Raw genomic sequence first — 22,198 nt, 5'->3', positions numbered from 1 at the left:
AAATAGTATTTAATCGTCATCCTCAGTGTCCTGCACAAGCATTTATATGTCTTATTGGAAAATCCTTTTTGAAGGTTGTAACAAGTGAGAATAAAACTTCCTTAAACAGATTTCAGATTTTGAAAGGCTCTATACAACGTAATTTTTTATGTGTTTTTATGCTGCTTTTCGCAATGATGGTGTCATAATTGAACTTACTTTATTTTTCCATTCTATTTTTGTATTTTCAATCGCTTGCTTTTTTATTCATTTTTTTTTAAAGGCACTAGTGTGCTTTTTTTTTTTGTTCTTTTTAATTAAACCATTATTTATTAATTATTATAAAGCTCTAAATATATCACTTGTAAGATGTTAAAAAGCTCGCTTACATGACAAAGGAGATCACTATATAGTGAAGAATTACTAGGATTGACTTGTTTTGGTAGCATTAATAAGATTTATCAAAAATACGGTATGGCGTAAAGATAAGATAATAATTGCGGAATTTCATAAAAAGTTATGAGCTGTTGATGATAGTAAAATATGGTTTATTTGATTTTAATAAATAAATGAACTTCATAAAAATTTGAGAGTTAGATCTAAATTCACCTTATTCTCAAATTTTAAAAACAGTTGAGTTGGCAAAAAAAAATATCAAACAATTGTCACGAATGGAAGTCACAGGTAGAAAATATCACTAAGAATATAGACTTCCTAAACGTTCATAAGAACTCAAGAACTCGAGAATTCATGAGAATTCAAGAACTCATGAGAATTCGAGAACGTGATCACCTTTTCTATGCAGGCCCTTCATGAGAAAATATTTTCAAGGGTCAATAAAATATTTTCAGACAAAATCATTTATGAGAAAAATTAATTTTGATTTTCAGTAGCTTTGTTGACGATTTTTGGGTTTTTTCCCAATCTGCTTTAATTGTTAAATAGATTAAGGCACCCATAAACTTTCGCTTAATAATACTTAGGCAGTGAAAAACTAAATTTAAACTATCTAATACAGGTTGGTTGAAAATTTCCATTTACTATTAATAATTTTATGTTGAGTTTTTGTAAAATAAGCCAACAGACTATGAAGATGAATCAATCATATATATTAACTAGACGTCTAACTTCACAAAACTTCGTAAGAAAAAGTGAAGCAAGTTTTTAAAGTTTTTAATCCCGGTAGCTGTTTTATTTAAACTGACAATAATTCATTTTTGTTTTGCTTTGATTTATCATTGTGTCATTTCAGGCTGGCAAAACAAACCTGGCTAGCAAAAAATTTGGTTCACTGCGGAAGCGCGAGTTAGATATCTTGTTAACATATACCCAATGATATATTAAAAATAACTAGATGTCTAACTTCCACGTATTTTTTGAAGCAAAAATCGGCCATTATGGGGGGCAAATTTAACAAATCAAAAGCTTCGTATTTGTTTTGTTTTGATAAATAGCGTAAACATTTTGCCCCCCATAATGGCCGATTTTTGCTTCACTTTTTCTTATACCGATTGACGGCAGTTAGACATCTAGTTATTCTTAATATATCATTGCATATACCATTGTATAAATCATTGAGTTGAACTTGTTGACTTGCTTACACCATGCGGTGCAAAGTCACGGAAAACGATTTTATCCTTGCGCAACGTAAACAAAGTTTGGTAAATCAAATTTTACGATACAGCATTGTGGGTTTATTGTTGTCGTCGTCTCTTATCGGGAAACCAAGATGGCACTTACCTCAACGTGTCAATTCCTTCTCTCTGTCCTTTTTGCTAGCCTTATATCATTAAGTTACAGCAAAACTCTAGTTTTATTAGATAATGCTAATATTAAAGAAACACACTCAATATTTTTCACCAAACTCAGTGGTAAGTCTTATATTCGTTATCTTCACAAGATGGTAAAAGTATTTACATATGCTCAATTTCTGTTAATGCCAATTTTCTTTTAAAAAACTGGTCTCACATAATAGGTATTCTGAAATCAAGTCATCCTTACCAGGAAAAATCTATGATAAAAATCTAAGTAACAACAATTTCAATAATGCATTATAGTCCTACTATATTATTCAGACAATAAAGTGATAGTTAATCCCCGAATAAAAAGGTACATAGCTTTCTACTGCCGATAAGTAATTTTGCTGTGTGCAAGGTTTGGCACATGCAAGATAAATAACTGTTTCTACTAGTAAACTATACATTTTGAACTTTTTATGGCAGGATCCAAATTGGTCATAAATATTACTCTAATTTAGGTCAAAAAAACTAAATCAGACTCAATCAGTCTGATTTAGTTTTTTTTGACCTAAATTAGTAAAAAATAAATGCTTCTTATTATAACAAATGCTTTTATGAAAAAAAATTCTATTATCTACTATGCTTACTAATTGAAATACTAATTTTTTAGAAACTATTTTATCAATTATTTTTTAAAGTTTATATTAAAATAGTTCTTACATTTGTTTGTACACTTTTAAAAGTTCATTAAAGTCTTTCACATCTTATTAAAAATAAATTCACCGTGGTTGTGAAAACCATCTCAGTTTTTAAAAATAATATTGCTTGAAGTAAGAAAATGAATGGTGTTAGTCTTATAAAACTTCTTCAATTTAAAATTAGATTGCCTTGCATTTGTCAAAAAATCTTTTACAATCTGCAATAATGAAGATGCAAAAGTGCTCTAGTGTTAAAAACTTGCACACAAAAATAATGTGAGTGATTTGTGTATCAAAGGATAAAAAAATAGGGCAGAGTAAATGACAGTAAAAACTATCAGATCTTGATATACTTTATTTATCTAATATCTGCCACTCTGTTAAAACATTTTTTACAGAATATCTATCAAATTTGTATGCTGCTTTTTTATCTACCAACTTATTTTGCATAAAAACTATTTTAAAAATGTATGTCACTTTTAAACTTATTTCAAGCTTTCAGAGTAATACTTTCATATACATAATGCATATAGAAAAAGAAAACTGTTAATGAAAAAAATATGAAATTCATAATGAAATTGAATTTTGTAAACTGTTTCATGAAGTGTTTGATGCTGTTTTTTTTTTTTAAAAAAAAATTTTAGTCCTTAATGCAAACAATTATATTAATATTACACAGGGCATAAAATTGTTATTCAATGGTCTTTTTATTTATTAAGTTTTTTTAAGACATGATATGTCTTGTATTTGTTCTGCTTTCTACATTCACTCTTTTTACAAATTTCTTATTATAAGAAATTTGTAAAAACAAATGTAGTAAGCTAAATAATTATCTAGCAACTGAGTGAGTTTTTTAATTATGTTTTTGAACTTCAGTTTGTTGATGGTTTAGAATTTTAAAGATAAAACAAGATTGTTCTATAGCAAAAGATTCTAAGAAGGGATATTTTTTTATAGAGAATCCAACATAGCCACCTTTTTCTTATGGTTTCATTCTCAATTTTGTGCTCAAGCTTAGAAAATGAAAATAGTTTTTTTTTTGCCATTACCCCTCTAACAACATGGATTTACAAGAGCATAAATGATAAGATAAAGATGCCAAATGTGTGATAGCAATCATGACTTTACAGCCAGATCACCAGCCATGTTATAATTAAGCCATGAAAAAGTGCATCACTGATGTGTGAGAATATCGGAGTGTGGAGGCTATACAGTGGCTACTGAGTCTTGGATCTTCTGTCACCAGTTTGCACATTGCTTCAGAATCAACTTCAGTTGGATGACCAGACCTTGGACAGTCCTTGAGTTGGATGTCATTGTAACAAAAACAATGAAAACAAATTTGACAAGTGCATTTGGTAATGCTGCATTGGCCTTGGACTTGACATATGTTATGTTCAGCCTTACCACCAGAATGACCAAGCTGGAACTCATATAAAATATGGGAAAAATATGGGATTTCTAATCTTGAGATCTTATGTCAAGTGTATCACCTGTATTCACTTATATAGTTGCTTGGAAATTTCAAGAGAATAATGTACCATTGATGCATTAAAACATAGAAAATCATAGAACTCCCAAGTGGGAAAAAACTCTCTTTCCAACTCAATTATATTAGGACAATAATCTTATATCGGAAGCATTTGATCAATGATCAGGTGTTATTTCAGGCCCTGATCTTTATTTGTATGAATACTAGTAATAATAATGTTTACTACTGATCACCTTCTGCCCATTCTGATGTTAGCAAACATTTCTTTGTAGTTAATCCAGACTTTCTTAGACTTTCTATATACTATAGTTGGACATTAAGCAGGACTTAAAGATGGCCCAAGGTTGTTTCTTTTTCCACATGAACTTTTCATTAGTTTTATCACAGTTTTATTTTATTAATAAAAATATTCATTTTTATTAGTAAAATAAAACTAATGTGATAAAACTATATTCATCAAAAGTTCATACCCAAATATAGCTAAGTATAAGCCATAACTATTTGGATAATTATCTCTATCCCGACTGAATATCAGTAAAGAACTCTTCTTCATTTCTTAACACTGATCTCCATATTTTTTAGTAGAAAATAGTTAAAATAAAGTGCACCAATATTTTTGAGGTGCTTAAACATTTATTAGCACTTAGTCAAAATTTGTCAGTTGGTTTAAAAGTCACTTTATATAATCACGCACAACAACTCAAAAAATGTTCCAGCTTTATAATCAACTGATTTTTTGCAATCAAAGTTATTGAACTTAACTTATTACTATTTGGGTATTTTCTATTAACAACAGATAAAAAAAAAATAGAAACAAATCATCTGTCTAAAAAACAGTTTATTTAAAAAATCTTTAATGATCAGAGCTATTTTTTTATGTAGAGTTGGGGCATGAGCTGGTATTCAAAAGTGCTGATGATCCAAGTTTAGCTTTGATGAAGCATGGAGAATATTTGTATAAAAACTTGGTCGTATTTTCACCTTCTGTTGAAGGTATATGTTATCATTAAAAGTGTTTTGGAAAATTAGATTCTCTTTAAAAATAAATATTTTAAAAAAGGTTTGAAATCAAGTAATGTTAAATATGAATGAATTGTTTTTATGATAGAGTTTGGTGGGTCACTTGATGTAGCAGCTATTACTAGTTTTATTGATAATGGTGGAAATGTGTTAGTGGCTGGCAGCTCATCAGTTGGTATGTTTTCCTGTTTGCTTATCATTTAATGAATAATTTTTTTTTAATATATATATCATGAAGTGTTTCTCTGTATTAACAATTCTTGTAAGTCTTTTTCTTTTTTAAATTTGAAACATTTGTTTCAGGTACACCAATAAGAGAACTTGGTAGTGATTGTGGAATAGAGTTTGATGAAGAGAAGACATCAGTGATTGACCACCACAACTTTGATTCTTCTGATGATGGCTCAGTAAATATTTGTTTTTAAGTGCTATAATTCTAGTAAGCCCTAGATTGTGTTTGCTATTTGTTTCAAGGTGACAGATGGAAAGGATTCACCTTTAAAAAATTTTTTAGAAAAATAGCTCATAGCCCAGTTTTTGATTGTTTTGCAAAAAATACTCTATTTATGTTAATGCTATGTTTTCTAAACAGTGATTCCTTCTATTTCTCATCTTTTATTTTTGATATTGATTGTATCAATCTCTTTTCAATAAATATTTTTAGCACACAACTATTTTGGCAGAATCATCTAACTTGATCAAATCAAAAGTACTACTTCCTTCATCTGTGGATTCACCTATTCTGTTCAAGGGAGTTGGCATGGTTGCAGATTCAGATAATCCTCTTGTATTAGAAATTTTAACAGCTTCCTCAACAGCTTACTCTTATTTTCCTGATGAAAAAATTACAGAGGTACAAATTTTTTTCTGGTATATCTCAAATACATTGAATTGATAAAAGAACTGTTCTTTTAGCCTTGGAGACTTTTTTAACTATTTATAGTAAAAAAAATTTTGTTTAGTATCCATTAGCTGTTGGAAAGAATACATTATTAATTGGGGGACAACAGTCTAGAAATAATGCTCGCGTTGTTTTTTGTGGTTCATTGGATTTCTTTAGTGATAAATTTTTTATGTCTGGTGTACAAAATGCTGCTCAGCCAAGCTCTAAGTTGTACGTTTCTTTGTGATGTAGACTAGAACTTTTTTTTATTTAACATTAATTTGTTTGTAGCTATTATTAAAAATCATCAAAAATAAATAATATTTTTAGTTTTTTGCAATCTGGAAATATGAAGGTTGCACTAGACGTTGCTGGCTGGACATTTCAATCTCATGGTGTTATTCGTGTAAGTGAAGTAAATCACCACTTAGTTGGAGAAGTGCGTCCACCCAATGCCTACATTATCAATCAGCAAGTTGTTTACAATATAAAGATAGAGGAACTTTCAAAGGGTAAATGGATACCTTTTCAGGCTAAAGATGTTCAAATGGAATTCTTTCGTATTGATCCCTTTATTCGAACGAGTCTTACTCCATCGAAGAATGGTGTGTTTAGTGTGCAGTTTCAATTACCGGATGTTTACGGAGTTTTTAAATTCAAAGTGGAGTATGATCGAATTGGATACACATACTTATTCAGCTCAACTCAGGTTTGTCATGCGTTTAAAAATTTATTCGTCTTTCGAATTCTTTAAAATGTTTGATGTAAAATGTTTGATGATGTAAAATGTTTGATGATGTAAAATTTAATTATCAACTTTCTATATTAAGGTTTCTGTCCGTCCAAAACAGCACACACAGTATGAACGATTCATCGTATCAGCATATCCTTACTACGCGTCTGCTTTCAGCATGATGGTTGGTATCTGCATTTTTAGCGTTGTCTTTCTCCATCACAAAGACAACCAGAAAGTGAAAGATGAATAGTTTTTGTTTATGCAATAGTTAGCAATTAATGTTTAATGCTTTTTTACTGCAGTAGTTGTTATTCAGTTTTTAATTTTGATCTTCGATTGTTTTTGAGCGTTGGATTTATTTATATTTCTTTCTGAGTTACGACTGCATGTTTAGCGAACGATTAAGCAGGTTATGGCATCTTGATCTATTTTCCATTTTGGCTTTATATGTAAATTATTCAATTTTTTGAAAAAGGAGAAATGGACTTGATAGAATGAAAAGTCTTTATATTTTTTCGTACATTAGGAGTAACACAAAACTTTGCCGTTGTTTCTAAATGGCTGAGCAAAAAGATGGATGACGCCATCTTTGCAGCGGTTACCTATAGTTATAGTCGTTTCATCTTAAAATAATATGCACTTTTTTTTTTCTTTTGCTTCTGCTCAAGTTCTCTCAAGTTTTTAATTTTCGTAAATATTGAGGGAAAGGTTTTCAAAGCGACAACCAGGAGTTAACCGTGGCTTTCTTAACTATTGACCTAGTCTGTCTGCGAAAATCCGAACCAATACTTAAACCATTTTCTACAGGGGACTCGGACTAACATTAAAAATGCGATTTTCGTAGTTTTAAAATTTTTTGTTTTAAATGAAATTTTAATTCATCAAATTTTTTTTAAATCTACACCCTAATTAACTTCTATTTTTTTGTTGGTAGTTAATGGCACAATCGAAATTAGATTGCATTATATTGTGCTACGCTCTCTGCTTCAAATATACAGTTTCTGTTCGAATATTTTGCTTCCCGAATGTTTTTGGTTTGTTCATGTAAACTCTTTCCTTAATGAAAATCTCCATAAAAAATCAGGGGCCGTCAAGTCTTCGATGTGGCCAAGTGAAATTTGTATTTTGAAATTATTTGGTAATTAAAAAGTTCTCGAACAACTACTATTATCGCTCTCTATAAATTCTATTTATTGTCTTATCCTTTTAAATGGAAATGTCGCTCATAATAAGATTATTCAAAAGTTGGCGTTATCGGTAGCAAGTTGAATAAACCTTTATTGTAGCATATTGTTGCTGCTGTGTTGTATCATTCGGAAAACATTCTTGAAACCAATTGAAAAAACGTCATTAGATCAATTTTCAAAATGCATCCTAGTGATGTTCTGCTGATGCCTAACTGAATGGCACGTCGATGAGTAGATGGGCAATTGTTGACGCTTTCGCATACGACCTCCATATCTTTTTGATTCCGAACAGGTTGATTCGCTTTAGTTTATGGCTTATAACATACTGAAAGGGTCATTGAGTTTTTTTATTATTTTTGCACCAGGAGCTATGGTACTATTAAAATGTTGATGGTATATTCTTTGTGCTGTAACGACATATTTTTCGGAAACAAAATAAAGTTCCACAACTTTGACACGTTGTAACACTGAGTATGAAGACATAAAATTTTATAACCCTCTTTAAAAACAAAAAAAAAAAAAGAAGGAAAAACCCACCCTTTAAATACTGGTTTAAGTACATCTAGTTTTAAATCGAAGAATCTTCGCCTTCTAATTGATCGCGGCTATTTAAAATAATCCTCATTTGAGTTATGAAAATAAGCTAAAAAGCTAAATAATGCTTAAGAATATAGCGCGTTAATAATCTGCAAAAATCGATTTAGATATACTTAGATATCTATCAAGATTTGTCAGCAAAGTAAACAGGTATTAACCTGATCAATCTGCAAACAGGTATTAACCTGATCAATCTGTAAAGCCGCAAAGAAAGTCAAAATAAAAACTACTTGAACAATTAATTGAAGATTTCAACATCTTTGAAAAGATAATTATCAAAAATAAAAAAAAAGACTAGTGAACTCTAATAAAATAAAAATAAAATCTAATAACGAGCCCTAAAGTTTGTACTTGCTAATATGAAATCCATGCAAGACAAAATGTCCTTCTCTTTACTTGCTGTCGACTTTAATGTAATTGGACATCTTAAATAATTAAAATGACCTTGTTCACATGACTCAGTCCACACTTCTATGTTATGGGCTGTAGTTAGTTCATTTTTGTGTGTTTCCAAAATAACACCGTTCGGTGGAAATCCAATTTTACATGCCTCTTGCATTAGTTCTTTAACTATCGACATATCTGTTCGATCTACCCACAAGTATTTGGGTGTACTAGAAGCTGCTTTTTTATACACAACAGTCCATGCCTCTAATATTTGTTTATAAGAATTTGTATTTATTGGAGCTATCACATGAAAACCAATTGAGGCCAAAGAGCGAAACACATCAACTCTACTGTGAGAATCAATAAATCCTTGGTTTCTGATATGCAAGATAACTGGAAAGTTGTCAGAAAATGTTGGGGATGTCTCAACAAATTGTGCACTTTTCGGCGTAATATGCCAGGCAAAAATTTCGTTGTTTGGTTTTAAATAAACTTCGTGTCCACTTTTTAATCCAACTTGATGTGGATGGGGTAATTTAGACACACGATTGGCAAATGATCTCAGCAGCAAAACAATAAAAATCACGCTTATTACGGACCAAAGTATCTTAATTATAAAACAAATTTTCCGAAAAACTTCGTGAGCGTGGTTGTATTTACTCGAAGACTTAAAAAAGCCAAATATAAAAATGGCTCGTTTAAATACTTTTGTAAAGAATGAGGAAAGTTCATTTTTAAGCAAAGTTGCCGAAGATTTGAAGGAATCTAGAAACGATAGCAACGTATACCATAAAACTTTACTCAATAAAAGAATTCCGAGAGTGTTTAACTTGTTAATTCTTGATGGAGTATCGTATTTTTCTTTTCCATCAATTCTGTATTCATTTTTGTGAGAGTTATGGATTTCATTTATCGCGAAGTAGTGTGATTTAACATAACTAATTTTTTTGTTTCCTTCATACGATAAAAAGTAGACTTTGTTAAATAGTCTTGCTTGAATGGTATCAACAACTTTCCCATCTCTTAATATGATATGCTCGCTTTCAAAAGCTTCGTACAAACGTCCGTTTCTCAGCCGCATGGGCATGATAAATTTAAAAACTCCTTACTATAAAAAATACTTCTGTGCAATAGATTTGCGCTTTGATTTAAATTTCGCAAACGAAAATTTTTTCAATAGCAAATTTGACGTCATATGTGATGTCAAAATAAGAAACTCAATGCATTTGAATTTTCACGGCGTCTCTATTGATGAAGACTATATATTGCATTAATTAGCATGATACACGCATTTTTCAAGTTTTATTTGTTTTCAATTTATATACACAGCAGTTATATATATATATATATATATAGCTCTTTGTATATAAAATATAACTGGATTTTAAAAAAATTGTTAATTTGTATTAGACCAAACAAATCTGCATATATATATTTATAGACGTAAGCGGAAAATAAAATTTACGTAAAATCACTTAAGATTGATTTTTAAAAATTTGAAATGCCAAACTTACTATAAGTAAGAGACCTATATCCAAAAAGTAAAAGTCTTTGAAAGTTATTTCAATGGGTTTTAAATTGGCATTTTTCGCAGAAATAATGGCCAGAAAAAGCATATCCAAAGCAGTTCAATGGCAAATTATTGGTATGGTGTAAACTGGTAAACGGAGCTGAGAGATAAGTACAACGCCTAATATTTCGGAAAAATGCGTTCGAACGACAGGTAAAAATTGTGAGACAACCAATAGTTGTCTCACAATTTTTCAACCAATAGTGTCAAAGTTACCAAGGACTGGCAAGCCACCTTAGACAGCAGACTGAAATGCAAGTTACCTCATTTGAGAGGTAAGGGAAAACTCTACAAATTAGCAACAGGACATTTACTCGTGAGTTTAATGGCAAGTTTAAAGTTAGAAGGATTTAAGATAATGAAAGAATCAATTCTTATCAAGCAGCTAGAAAGACATTGCACAAAGCCACGAATAGGCTCAAAAGGTGAAAATGAAAGACTTAACTGGACCGTAGAAGATTGGAGCAAAGTCATCTTTAGCGATAAATCGAATTCTGAGGTCTTCAATCAAAAAACAAGATCAGTAAAAAAATTGAGTCCCAAACGATATGTGGATCGATTCGTTATACTAAGATTACAAGACGGAGGAGACTCAGCCGATATCTGGAGTTGCATTTCTCACTAGCACTTGTTGCAAAGTGTATACGACCGAGTTAAATATGTTGATTTAAATTAAATTTATACTGGTTATCAAAATAATTTAATTTCCCTACTTATTTCAGTACATCGTATTTACAAAAACGAATAATCATAAAAGCATGCATAAAACTTATGAAAGAAAAAATATATTTTAACAATCAAAATTAGGCTTAAATTTGTCAAGAGCAATCGAAACCGGCGTTTTCTCCATTCAATTCCAAATTCAGAAAAGTTTTATGACATGTTTTAAACTGACAGTTTTTCATGCAGGATCTTTCCGCAAAGCAACAAAAAATCGTGTAAAATTTCTTCATTATCACACTTGAGAGTTATCTCTAAGGATCTTTTTGAACGTCGTACGACCATTTCCATAAAAATTAAACAACCAGTAGAACTCTAAAAATTAAGCAACCAAATCTTTATTTTACTTCAGATTTAAATCTTAAAAAATAAATAAGACAACTAATTACCTCTCGAGCATAAAAATAAAATTTCCAATCTGGCGATTCTTTAGGGCTAAAAGCGATATTGTGTATACAAAAGTCTTTCATAATTGATACGAGGTCTTCATGCAAGGGACAGACTGAAAAATGGTGCAGAAGATTTTCACTAAAAAATATTAGCAACGAAGAACATGTTAAATTTTAAATATTTTCTTAAATTTCGTTATGTGTCACAACCAAAAAACAGTTACAACACCAACTTTAATTTTTAACAGGTTTCTAAATACTCGACAAAATTTTAAAAAAAGGACAAACGAAAATATCGAAATAATTGTGAAAATAATGAAAAGAAAAAACTACAATCAAGCCTGTAAAAGAAAAATGAGATATCAAAAAGTATTATTCTAATAAAAATTGTAAAGATAATTTATCATTCTATTCAATAGGAATTAAATAGAATGTTAAATTATCTTTACAATTTATAGTCTTTTTTTGTTTGTTTTTTTGATAAATTTATGATTTTGTTTTATTTTCAGTGAATTGTAATTTTGGAACAATTGTTTTTCTGGTATAAGAATTGCTTTTCTGGATTGTAAAACAATTTTCATATTTGTGGTACAATCTGTAAATTTTGGTTCCCTTTTTAAAATGTAAAGTGCAGGATAAAAATAATGGTAATTGCTGGTCTCTTTTTTTTTTTGATATTCTCAACTTAAGTGATATTGTAAATGGCAAATCCAGAATCAGTTATTGAAATAAATTAAAAAGGAATTTTTCTTAATAAAAATACCTGTGTTGCAAACTTTTCCATATTTCTTCAAAGGATTTACAATCTAGGGAATCCTCTGGAGATAATGAGAGCTTTTTCTCATCCACACCCTTAAGTAAGCTTATCAAATTAAAGTTACACACACACACACACACACACACACACACACACACACACACACACACACACACACACACACACACACACACACACACACACACACACACACACACACACACACACACATATATATATATTAGATTAACAGTTATATATTATTTGTTAAGATTATTAAAAAAATTATAAAGATATAGAAATAATGAAACTCACTAAGAGATCAGCAACAAGAACTTTTTTATAAGAATCAGATGTCTTCACATTAAACCCTAAGAGATCATTTTAATATTTAACATCAGAGTAATATGCATACTTCAAAGACAACTTTTAAAACAGTTTATGTCAGAAATATGAGAACACTAACAGCTTTGCTATTAACATTATTGAGTCTTTTTTAGTACCTAACAATACCAAGTTTTTTTTTTTAAAAAAGTGACAATTTTATATTATTCTTCAGAGTGATTTGAACTTTCAAATAAAATCTTTTTTCTTTTATCAACCTTAAAATTAACTGACATCAATAATTGAATGGCTCGTTTCTTTTTTATGTAAAAATGTGAAAAATGGAGTCAAAATTTAGTTTTAACAAACTGTCCATTATCAAGATTAATTCCACCATTTAAAGGGGAACATTGCTACCTCAATATTTCAAGAGCTAGACAGACCTTTTGCTCAAATTCTTTTGTCTCCTCTTTAAGTGTTTTAGTCTTCTCTCATTTTATTTCTTCCAAGCAAAACTTACTATGGGTGGCTTTGTAGACTGATGTTTCCCTCATTTAAACTTTTTAGATGTTGCTGAGTTTGAATTTGTAACTAAATATTTTTTTTGAGCAGTTGCATTCATTTAATTCAAATAAAGATGATTCCTATAATGTTCTATCAAGCTTACTATATCAGAAACAAAGCTTATAGAGCTCTGTTTACATTGTTGGTATTTTTTGTGGAACGAAGAAATTCAAAAATCTGATCCTATAGGTCTTTCATTCATGGTCATACTGGCAGAATATTTTCTACAATACCATGAAGAAAAATGCTTTTAAAATTATAAAAACATTAAATCCTCCTCTCAATTTAAAATCCTACCTAAGATACAATTTTGGATTTTAAATTTTGGACTCCATCTTTACATAAAAAAAGAAAGAAGCCATTCAACTGCTGGCATCAGTTAGTTTTAATCTGTTTTTTTAAGTTCAAATAATTTTACAAGCTAATAATGCTGGTGACCATAATCCAGTGAAAATTTCTTATGATAAATTATTATTTGTATTAAGATAATTCATACTATTTAATGTTTTCTTACTAATATAACATACACTCTTATACATGATGTCAACATTTAAGACAAATTAATTGTAAAAGAACATTTCATGAACATATATAAAAATTTGGAATGTAACTAATATATGTAATGCAACTTATCTGAGAAATACTATATCAAGATACCTTTTTTTTTCTGACCAATAATGGTTGTAGCTGATCTATTGTAGATAATGGATAGTGAATTAAACTGTTCAAATAGAAAATCCTGCAGTAACAAAATACAAAGAATAAGAAATTAGACTTTTGTTATAAAAAAGAATAGAAAAGAGATGAGAGAAAAAAAAAAGAAAAGAATATAGTAAAGGGTAGAGTGGGACCCACTTCAATAGTAAAATATTGGTGCAGTAATAATATTTATTTCTTTTTAAATCTTGCTCCACTTACTTGTTGGTACACTATTAACACAAAAAGTTTAAAATAAAACGAATTTACTACTTTCTACATTTCCTCTAGTAGCAACTTCACAAATGAAAAGGTTTTAATAATGCAAGATAACCTCCTCAGTTGTCTTGTCTCATGGCTGGGACAGTAAGCCCCAATTGTAACAATATTTATAATTATGTTTTTACAAGTAAAATGAAGTCAAGTTTACGTAAATATACCTTGACTATGAAGTGTTTATAAAAAGAAAAAAATCAATATTACTAATAATATTTAATGAACACCATAAGATGTTGTCTCACTAAACTCTAACATAGAATATAAAGAACACAGACAAAAAAAAAGTATATTAACTATAAATATAAAAACAAATTTTGGAATAAAATTGCTTTCATAAAATAAATTTATTCCAAAAGAACATCTTAAACAGCACAAAATAAAAAAATATTCAATATAAATTATTTTTAATGCTAAAATTGCATAAAAAAAACAACAACAGTTTTTGATTTTTTTCTGAACTTCTATTTATCTTCACAATGATGAAAAGTTTTTTAAACATCGACCATCTCAGCTGTTATCACAGCTTTAATTCTGGAACAGAGCTTTGAGCACAGAACCTTTGAGTGTGGCTAGACATACTTTGGCTAAAAACTCATGGTCTTAGATATCTTGGTCTGTACAGTCTTTACTGTGTGACAGGAAGTGATATTTTGAAAAAACGGAACTTCTTATGAGACAGAGGTGGCAACAATCCAAGGAAATACACAAGGCTTCAAAACTTGCTCCAAAACATACTCTTTAACACCCTCAAGCTTGTTTTAAAAAAGACAGGTGGCATTTTTTCTCCTGAAGAGATAACAAATCTAAAAAAATATGCAGGATATGTAGACTTTGAATGAATGATCTGACAGTATCAGGAATGTCCTTGAAATTCTTCAAGGTGATGAAATGGTCAGTTCAGCTGTTGCTGGCTGGATCAGCAGTAAAATATTTTGTCTGAGAACAAAAAAACTTCTTCAACATATGAGAGAGCTCTTTGGAACATTCTAGCCTGAGAGCCTAAAGACAGTAAGTAAGAAGAAACTTTTAGTTCTGGCCAATAACCTGGTGTTAATATTCTTTTTGATGACTTTTCTTACTGTTGCTTCATGCACATTGAGATCTTTTGCTTTTTTTCTTATTGACCTGATGAGCTTCCTGTCATTATCTGTGGCAATAGCATTTTTATGTGGAGCAAAGTAATTATCTCCTCATATTTGGATTCCATTGCTAGAAGTAGGGCTACATCAGGCAACAAACTTATTTCTCAGTTATTTTTAACAGGTTTTTGATTGTAAACAATCAAAATAAAATTCAAAACAATTAATTTTTTCTGATACGAAACCAATTCAAAACAATATTGTCATTTTTTGTGACAGAATCCGTACTTTAATTCCTTTTTATAAATTATATAAAAGTTTAACATAAAACATACAACTCCCCTATTACTTTTTTAAAACCTCAGCATAATTTTAAAACTCAACTGACCTGTTCATATAACTCATTAGAAAGACTGGCATTAACATTAGTGGTGGGGTGAGCTTCTGATAAAACAATTCTAGGTGCCTAACAAACAACAGAATAAATATTTGTGTTAAAAAGGGGAGAGAGAAAGAGGAAACAAACAAAAAAAAAGGATATGAGTTTTATAAAGAACTGATATAAAACAAATTAAACACACCTCTTCAAAATTATTTTCTAGGAGAGAAAAGTAAAACTTTGCTCTATCACGAATATCAAAATTTGATTCAGACTCTAAAGAAAGAGATTTTATAAAAAGAAAAGAATTTCCAAAGGTTAACTTAAGTATAACTGGTAGTTAAGTAAAAGAATTAATGTTAATGTAATTAAGATAGATATTTTTAAAAAAACATAAAAAAAGTACCAAGAAGCTAGAAAAATTTACCTAAACAGTATTTTAAAAATCTCCCAAGCATTTTTTGGCATTCAGGGGGTCTTTTGAAGAAAAGTTTCATTGAAGCAGTAAGTAAATTTAACTTAACCAAAGGGGAGCTTTCATCTTCTATATGATCTATTAAAGTCTCCAAACGATACGGGGCTGCATCAATTTCCTATTAGTTTAAAGAAAAATTCCAAAGAAAACAAATATATATATCATTTAAATCTTTTTGTTTGTTTTTGATGTTAAATGATAAAACTGTTTAAGGTCAAACAAAACATTTCAGCATGTCTACTATTAGCATTTCTATATATTACTTTAATAATTATACCTGGCCATACTCTCCATAAATCCAAATTATTGCTGCTTTACCAAGTGAGAAATTTTGAACTTGATCCCAGACATGATCCAATTCAGGCAAGACAAAAGAACTTACTGATACATTTTGAGACAAAATATCTGAAAAAGATTTTTGAAATAAGTCTAACTTATATTTTTGACAGTCAAACAGATTTTTAGTTCTTTGAATTATCTTATTAAAAAAAACAAGTAGTTTGTTTAAGGAAGGTAAGAAAAGATCAAATAAGAGCTGCTTACCTTGAATTACTTCTATTGCATTTGCAGTAATGTAATCAACATCCAGCTTTAATAGAGAGACTAATGAGTTCAAACAAGATTCTAATGCAAATGGAAAAGCCAGTGAGATGCTTCCAAGAGCTTTAACAGACCCATAAGAAACTTCAGCATCTACATCATGTGCGTGCTCTCTTCAAACATCAAAGGAAGCAAATTACATGAGACTTAATTTCAGGAAGCAGTTCTTTGTTTCCTTTAAAAATATATATATTACCAAAATTTTTTTAATTTCAGTGAAAGTTGGGTAGAAAAAGAAGGAGAAGAGTAAAATAGAATGAAATTTCTGCTTACATTAGTTCAGCTAAAATTTCATTCAAGTTTCCTTCAGAAACAACTTTGGTTAAAACTTCAATCTTTTTCAGTTGCAAATAAGTTGGTTCATTGTTTCTAAATTAACAAAAAACAATACCATCAGTAACAACACAAAATGCAACACTAATGATCTTTTACAATGTTATGTTCTTGAGACTCCAAAACCTTACTAAGTTTAATCATTAAGCTTAAAAACAAACCTTAAAAGAAACAGTTTATAATCTTTATGAAACATTCTTGGGTTCATTTTCAACAACGCAGACACATGATTAAGAACTGAAAAAGCCACTTCATGGGAAGATGTTGAAATTATAGACAGTATGGGTGCTGTAAGATAAAAATCTATTTGAAAAAACTGCATACATTTTTATATGTATTTGTATTAATATTATTAATGCTTCTTTAAAAACATTATTCATTAGAAAAAAACTGATTTTAAACTATAAATATTATAAAAAGCTAGCAAATAACCAAAAGCATATCAAAAACAAAATTTTTATATTATTTGAAATGTTTAAAGCCAGCATCATTATTATAAACTGATTTACATTTAAAATTATCTCTATTTTATCAAAAAACTTTATTAAAAATATTTGATTGAAAAAATATTTTGCACTTGTACATTGTACTTCAACAAAAAGAGTGACAACTGTTAAACTTTTAATTATTAAAGTGATAATTATTAGGCTTTTAAATTTATTCTTTTAAATTTATTCTTACCTTGAACTCTCTCAAATATATCACTTTTGATAAAATCCAGTTGTGATGAAAATTGTAAAAATATGTTAACCACAGCCATTACAACTGCATGGTTTCTGTGTTTTAGAAATGAATCTAGCATATTCTATATAAAAAAAATCAACAATCAAAAAAGGGTAATGCTTGTATGTTACAAAGATGTTGTAATTGTAATCATGTATTTACATTACTCTCATTATACTATTTAAAGTGATTTATTTATTGGTTGATTAAAATTATAGAAAATTTAAAAAAAAAAAAAGATTTAGACTTACTAAAACATTTAAACTTTCATCTTCATTTTTTGGTTTGTATTTGGAAAAATGCTGAAAGAGCATGGATTGTGACCACTCATTATACAGTGATATCCTAAAATAAATGCCCGAATTTTATGCCAAAAAATTATCATAAGATTTAACTGTACTCATTCATATAACTGTAGATTACAGCATCTAGAACATTTTTAAAATAGTTGTCAAAAGGAGATTTTTTGTATAGAGTCCTGTTAAGACAATACAAATTTTTATAAAAACTCTTATTTTAATAATAACTTATATTTCTAACCAATATTTTTCCTTATTTTTGTTATTAGTGTTATTATTAACAACAAAAGGGTGCAAGAAAAATACTGGTAAAAAGTAAACAAAAAATAAATGCTAATTTTCACCAGTCTGATATTTTATTCCACCCTCTTGTAATTTCTTTATCAGTACTGCAAAATGTCCTCTTTTGCTATTCTAAGTTTTTAAAATTATTTATGCTTGGAAAATGTATTTGAGGAATCTAGAGCCATTTCTTAAGGCAAAGCAATCTCACAGTTTGAAGTTGATGAAACAAATAATTGAACAGCAATTGGACAAAATAAAAATTAAAACTGTGAGTTATGTGATAAGAGTATGGAATTTTCACTTAAGTATGGTTGACAAAGGTAATGGAAGATTTGAATGTTTATTTTCATTTTCTATTACAAGTGAAATTCTAAAAAGTTTTGTCTGTATTTTTTTTGTATCCAAATAAATTCATTTGAATTAAGTAAGTCAAATGAAAAAAGTAAAATTTAACTATAAAAAAAAAAAAAGAAAAAAAAGCAAAAAAAAAAATTTACAATGATACTAAAGTCAAGTAACAGTCATGTGATGTGATAATAAAATAAAAATCAAACTAGATTTATATGTTTAAAATAAACATTTTGTGACAGTTGACAAGATTACAATACATGGTTTTGTGATAATTCATATATTTAAAGGTAGCCAGCCTTTTATACTCTCATGCTCTCAACAAATCTTGACAGATTATGATGCATTTAGGTTTCTTTTTATCTATTTCAAATTTCTATTTACTATAAAAGTTTTACTCAAAAACAACTCACAAAACAATTTTAAACTGTTTAAACTAACTGAATAGAAACAATAAATAAAGGAAGGTTTTAAGATACTAAAATAGATTTACCTTTTAAGGAAAAAAGTAACAACCTCTGATTGTAGCAAATAATCATCAGAGCTGTCAAGAATGATATCCAGTGCAAAAAAAGCATTTGCGGAAACCTTCCATTTAAATAAAATAAATATTAAATACTGAAATATGAACAGAAAATCAAAAAGAACAAATCTTATTTAAGTTTATGTTAATCAAACTTTAAGTAACTATCTATGTAAGCTAAAGATTATGTAATAAATTGTCAAAATTGAGGGTTATAAATTGTTATTACAGTATATTATCATAGTATATTGTGTTTAATATGCCTTTTTATATTATCAGCAAAAGCTTATGTCAACTTTGTTGTTTCTTTAAGTTATTTTTGATTAAACAAAAATGCTTTCTTAAAAGCTGGTAACAAAAAGAAAATTTAAACTATATTCATAGGTTATACCTGAGGATCCTCATCAAACATCATTTCTTTAAGCACACTGGTAAGATTCATATCTAAATACGAATCATTTCTGTTTTTTCTTTTAAGTAAATTTACCTTCAAACAAAAATATGATGTTAAAATGATAATGGATATTTTCTGTTTATCTAAATACTCAGTTTAGATGAAAACAGAAAATATTTATATTTGCATATTTTAAACATTTACAGTTCAAAGTCATACATTACCTGTGGAAAACAATCAGTACTTTAAGCAAAAAACTTTGAACCCAAACGGATGAGAATCATTTAAAACAATTAATTACCACTTTGAACTGATAAGGACTGATGAGGAATATTTAAAAGTACAAAAATCTACCTATCACTATAAGTGCTCAACCTACCTTCAAAAACTTTTTCCTCAAGTTTAAATAGTTTTGCACATGCCATCACTGCATTTCGTCTTACATAGCTACTCATATCTTTTAGTCCAGACATGAGAGGTTGCTTTATGTATTCAACCAAATTACTTATTCTAAATAAAAACTTTATCAACACTAACCAATAAAACAAATCTTTCTAGCAAAAAATCATTTTTATAATAACTTTCAATAAAACTGGTCAAAAAGGTTTTTTCATCAACAACCTAGGTAAACTAAGTAAAGTATCTTGAACACAAAACTTTGTATAAAGTTTTACTTTTATACATTTAGTTTCTGAAATAAAAATGAATATATGTGGGATTTTGGATGTTTTGACAATCAATAATAAGGCAAATAGGATGGGATTTAAGTGCCACAAGATCACTGTACTTTGTGCTCAAATGGTCTATATGAGTGGCTGAATAGAAGTAAAACAATATCTGTAATTGTTACAATAATAGAGACAGATTTCTGCTTTGTTAATACTTGTGGAAAAGGTTTGTACTTTCTGCAAAGAAAGAACACAAGATCATCCATTGTAACCTGCAATCAGACCAGTACATGAGGACAGATTTCCATTTCCTGTTACTCCAAAACACAGAGTTGATTCTATGAAAGAAAAAATGGAGGCAATACATCTGGCAGAAAACAAAAATTTTCAACTGATCCAGACTACATTCCTGATGTAGAAAAACATCTGCAAACATTTATTCAAGAAGAGTTTAATGATCTAAGAAACTTTATTAAAGGATAAAGTTTTTGCTTCTTGATTGAAGGATAAACATTTGTTGCAGAAGGATTTCCTAATATGTAGGCATTGTTAATCAAATATATCAAAATCACATATTGTTCAATTAAAGAAGACCTACTATAATGTGCTGCTTCAGAAAAGCTTTTAAGGATTGGAACTGGATACATGGAAGCTGTTCAAATGGATCTGTAAGACCTGAGTCAAGTCTTCTACATATGGTGATGTTGTTAAGAGTAACTCAATGCATACCACAAATTTGTCTCCATCATGTCATCGAATTCACTTCCTGCATTACCACTATGATTTTCTTCAAAATTCTGGGCACAGTTAGAGACAACACATTAGGTTGATGAGTAGTGCTATCAAAAGTTTTGAGTAAATGTATATTAACAGACTAATACTGCACTTTGTATTTTTTGTTTCAACCTTGAAATTGAAATTCAAACTTTTGATTCAATTCAAATAATAGTAAAAAAGAGCATTTAGGATCAATTTCAATTAATCGCTGTATAAATCCTGATACTTAATAAATATATTATTGATGAATAATAATTATATTATATTTAACTTAATTATTAAACTTTAAAAGATTGTTACTGTTATGCATTTAGTGCTAATTTTAAATTGTATGTTTTGTTAAATTTTCTAAAAACAAAGCATGAGAAATCAAAGGTTAGGTTAAATTAGGCAGTATTTCAGATTTTAGGTTACATTAGGCAATATTTCAGATGTCATTCTTTTTTTATGTTGACCAGCTTAAATACTACTTCATTTAGAAGCACAAAAACTTTACCTCATATTTGCCATGCTTCTTAATGCCAATCCTCTGACCATGGGATTAACATCATTAAGTGCATCTTTAATCAATGTATTTACAGTAAGTAAAGCCAAGTCTGAGTTAGATTCTGCACATGTACAAATATACAAATAAACAAGCTTTTTTTGAACCAAATTTGCGGTAGCACTTGCCTTAAAAAAAAACAATTTTTGAATAAAATAAACTCAAATAGTCTAAGAATAATAAAAACCAAAATAAATGGTGATTAAAAAGGTATGAAAAGAATTTACTAAAACCTCTCGAATAATATCAGGCAGCAGGGAAGTAACATCTATAGATTGAGTCATGCAAATAATTATTTGCTTCAGTGCATTTATTGTTCCATTTGTATCTTTTTTAGAACAGGCTGTTATTAACTGCAACCTGAATTTATATATATACATATATATACATACACACATATACATAATATATATATATATTTAAAAGTTTATATCAATAAATGCATAAAGTGACCTGAGTTGTGACACTTCACTTTTGGTTGCAAATGATTTTGACATTACTAAAAAAAAATTAATTTTAAAACAATTTCTATCCTAATTTATTTTTACTTTACACACATTAACACACACACACACACACACACACACACACACACACACACACACACACACACACACACACACACACACACACACACAAACACACACGCACACACACACACACATATTTTGATTTCTGTTTAGTAAAAATTTTTGCTTTTTTTATTTGATATTTTTCTACATTCAGAAATGCAACTCTTATAAGTACATTTAAC

The 22,198-nt window shown here is 29.0% G+C and overlaps 2 protein-coding genes across 8 annotated transcripts; one reads left to right on the top strand and one right to left on the bottom strand.

The window, feature by feature from the left end:
- Positions 1-1,483: 1,483 nt before the first annotated feature.
- LOC145185258 (dolichyl-diphosphooligosaccharide--protein glycosyltransferase 48 kDa subunit-like) lies at positions 1,484-7,048 on the top strand. Its single transcript, XM_080061118.2, has 8 exons — positions 1,484-1,850; positions 4,791-4,901; positions 5,017-5,103; positions 5,232-5,335; positions 5,593-5,781; positions 5,891-6,042; positions 6,142-6,520; positions 6,642-7,048. The coding sequence occupies exons 1-8, from the start codon at positions 1,709-1,711 to the stop codon at positions 6,795-6,797; spliced, it is 1,320 nt and encodes a 439-aa protein (XP_079917244.2). The 5' UTR covers positions 1,484-1,708; the 3' UTR covers positions 6,798-7,048.
- A 3,927-nt stretch (positions 7,049-10,975) lies between these two features.
- Positions 10,976-22,193, bottom strand: LOC145185732 (AP-4 complex subunit beta-1-like). Of its 7 annotated transcripts, none has more exons than XR_016455301.1 (20): positions 21,898-22,193; positions 21,678-21,804; positions 21,397-21,572; positions 19,835-19,965; positions 19,453-19,505; positions 19,032-19,126; positions 17,858-17,951; positions 17,565-17,688; positions 17,045-17,171; positions 16,824-16,919; positions 16,494-16,725; positions 16,228-16,355; positions 15,903-16,068; positions 15,678-15,751; positions 15,485-15,562; positions 13,700-13,781; positions 12,470-12,525; positions 12,161-12,249; positions 11,398-11,536; positions 10,976-11,323 (listed from the first exon to the last, which is right to left on the bottom strand). XR_016455301.1 is itself a non-coding variant. In XM_090096823.1 (20 exons), exons 1-20 carry the CDS (start codon positions 21,939-21,941, stop codon positions 11,174-11,176), a joined length of 2,199 nt encoding a protein of 732 aa, XP_089952949.1. In that variant the 5' UTR covers positions 21,942-22,055; the 3' UTR covers positions 10,976-11,173. The 7 variants fall into 7 exon arrangements, 2 of the variants coding, with proteins under 2 accessions (XP_089952949.1, XP_089952950.1); XR_016455303.1 differs by having other exon boundaries at positions 11,398-11,510; positions 21,898-22,162; XR_016455302.1 differs by having other exon boundaries at positions 13,700-13,734; positions 21,898-22,055.
- Between the last annotated feature and the right edge of the window lie 5 nt (positions 22,194-22,198).

This window comes from Hydra viridissima, unplaced genomic scaffold (genome assembly GCF_058129835.1).
Source record: "Hydra viridissima isolate aposymbiotic clone 2 unplaced genomic scaffold, HvirCarnegie_v1 scaffold_9, whole genome shotgun sequence".
Classification (NCBI taxonomy): Eukaryota; Metazoa; Cnidaria; class Hydrozoa; order Anthoathecata; family Hydridae; genus Hydra; species Hydra viridissima.
Note: the sequence above shows the minus strand (reverse complement) of the source record. Positions and strands in the feature narration are given on the sequence as shown.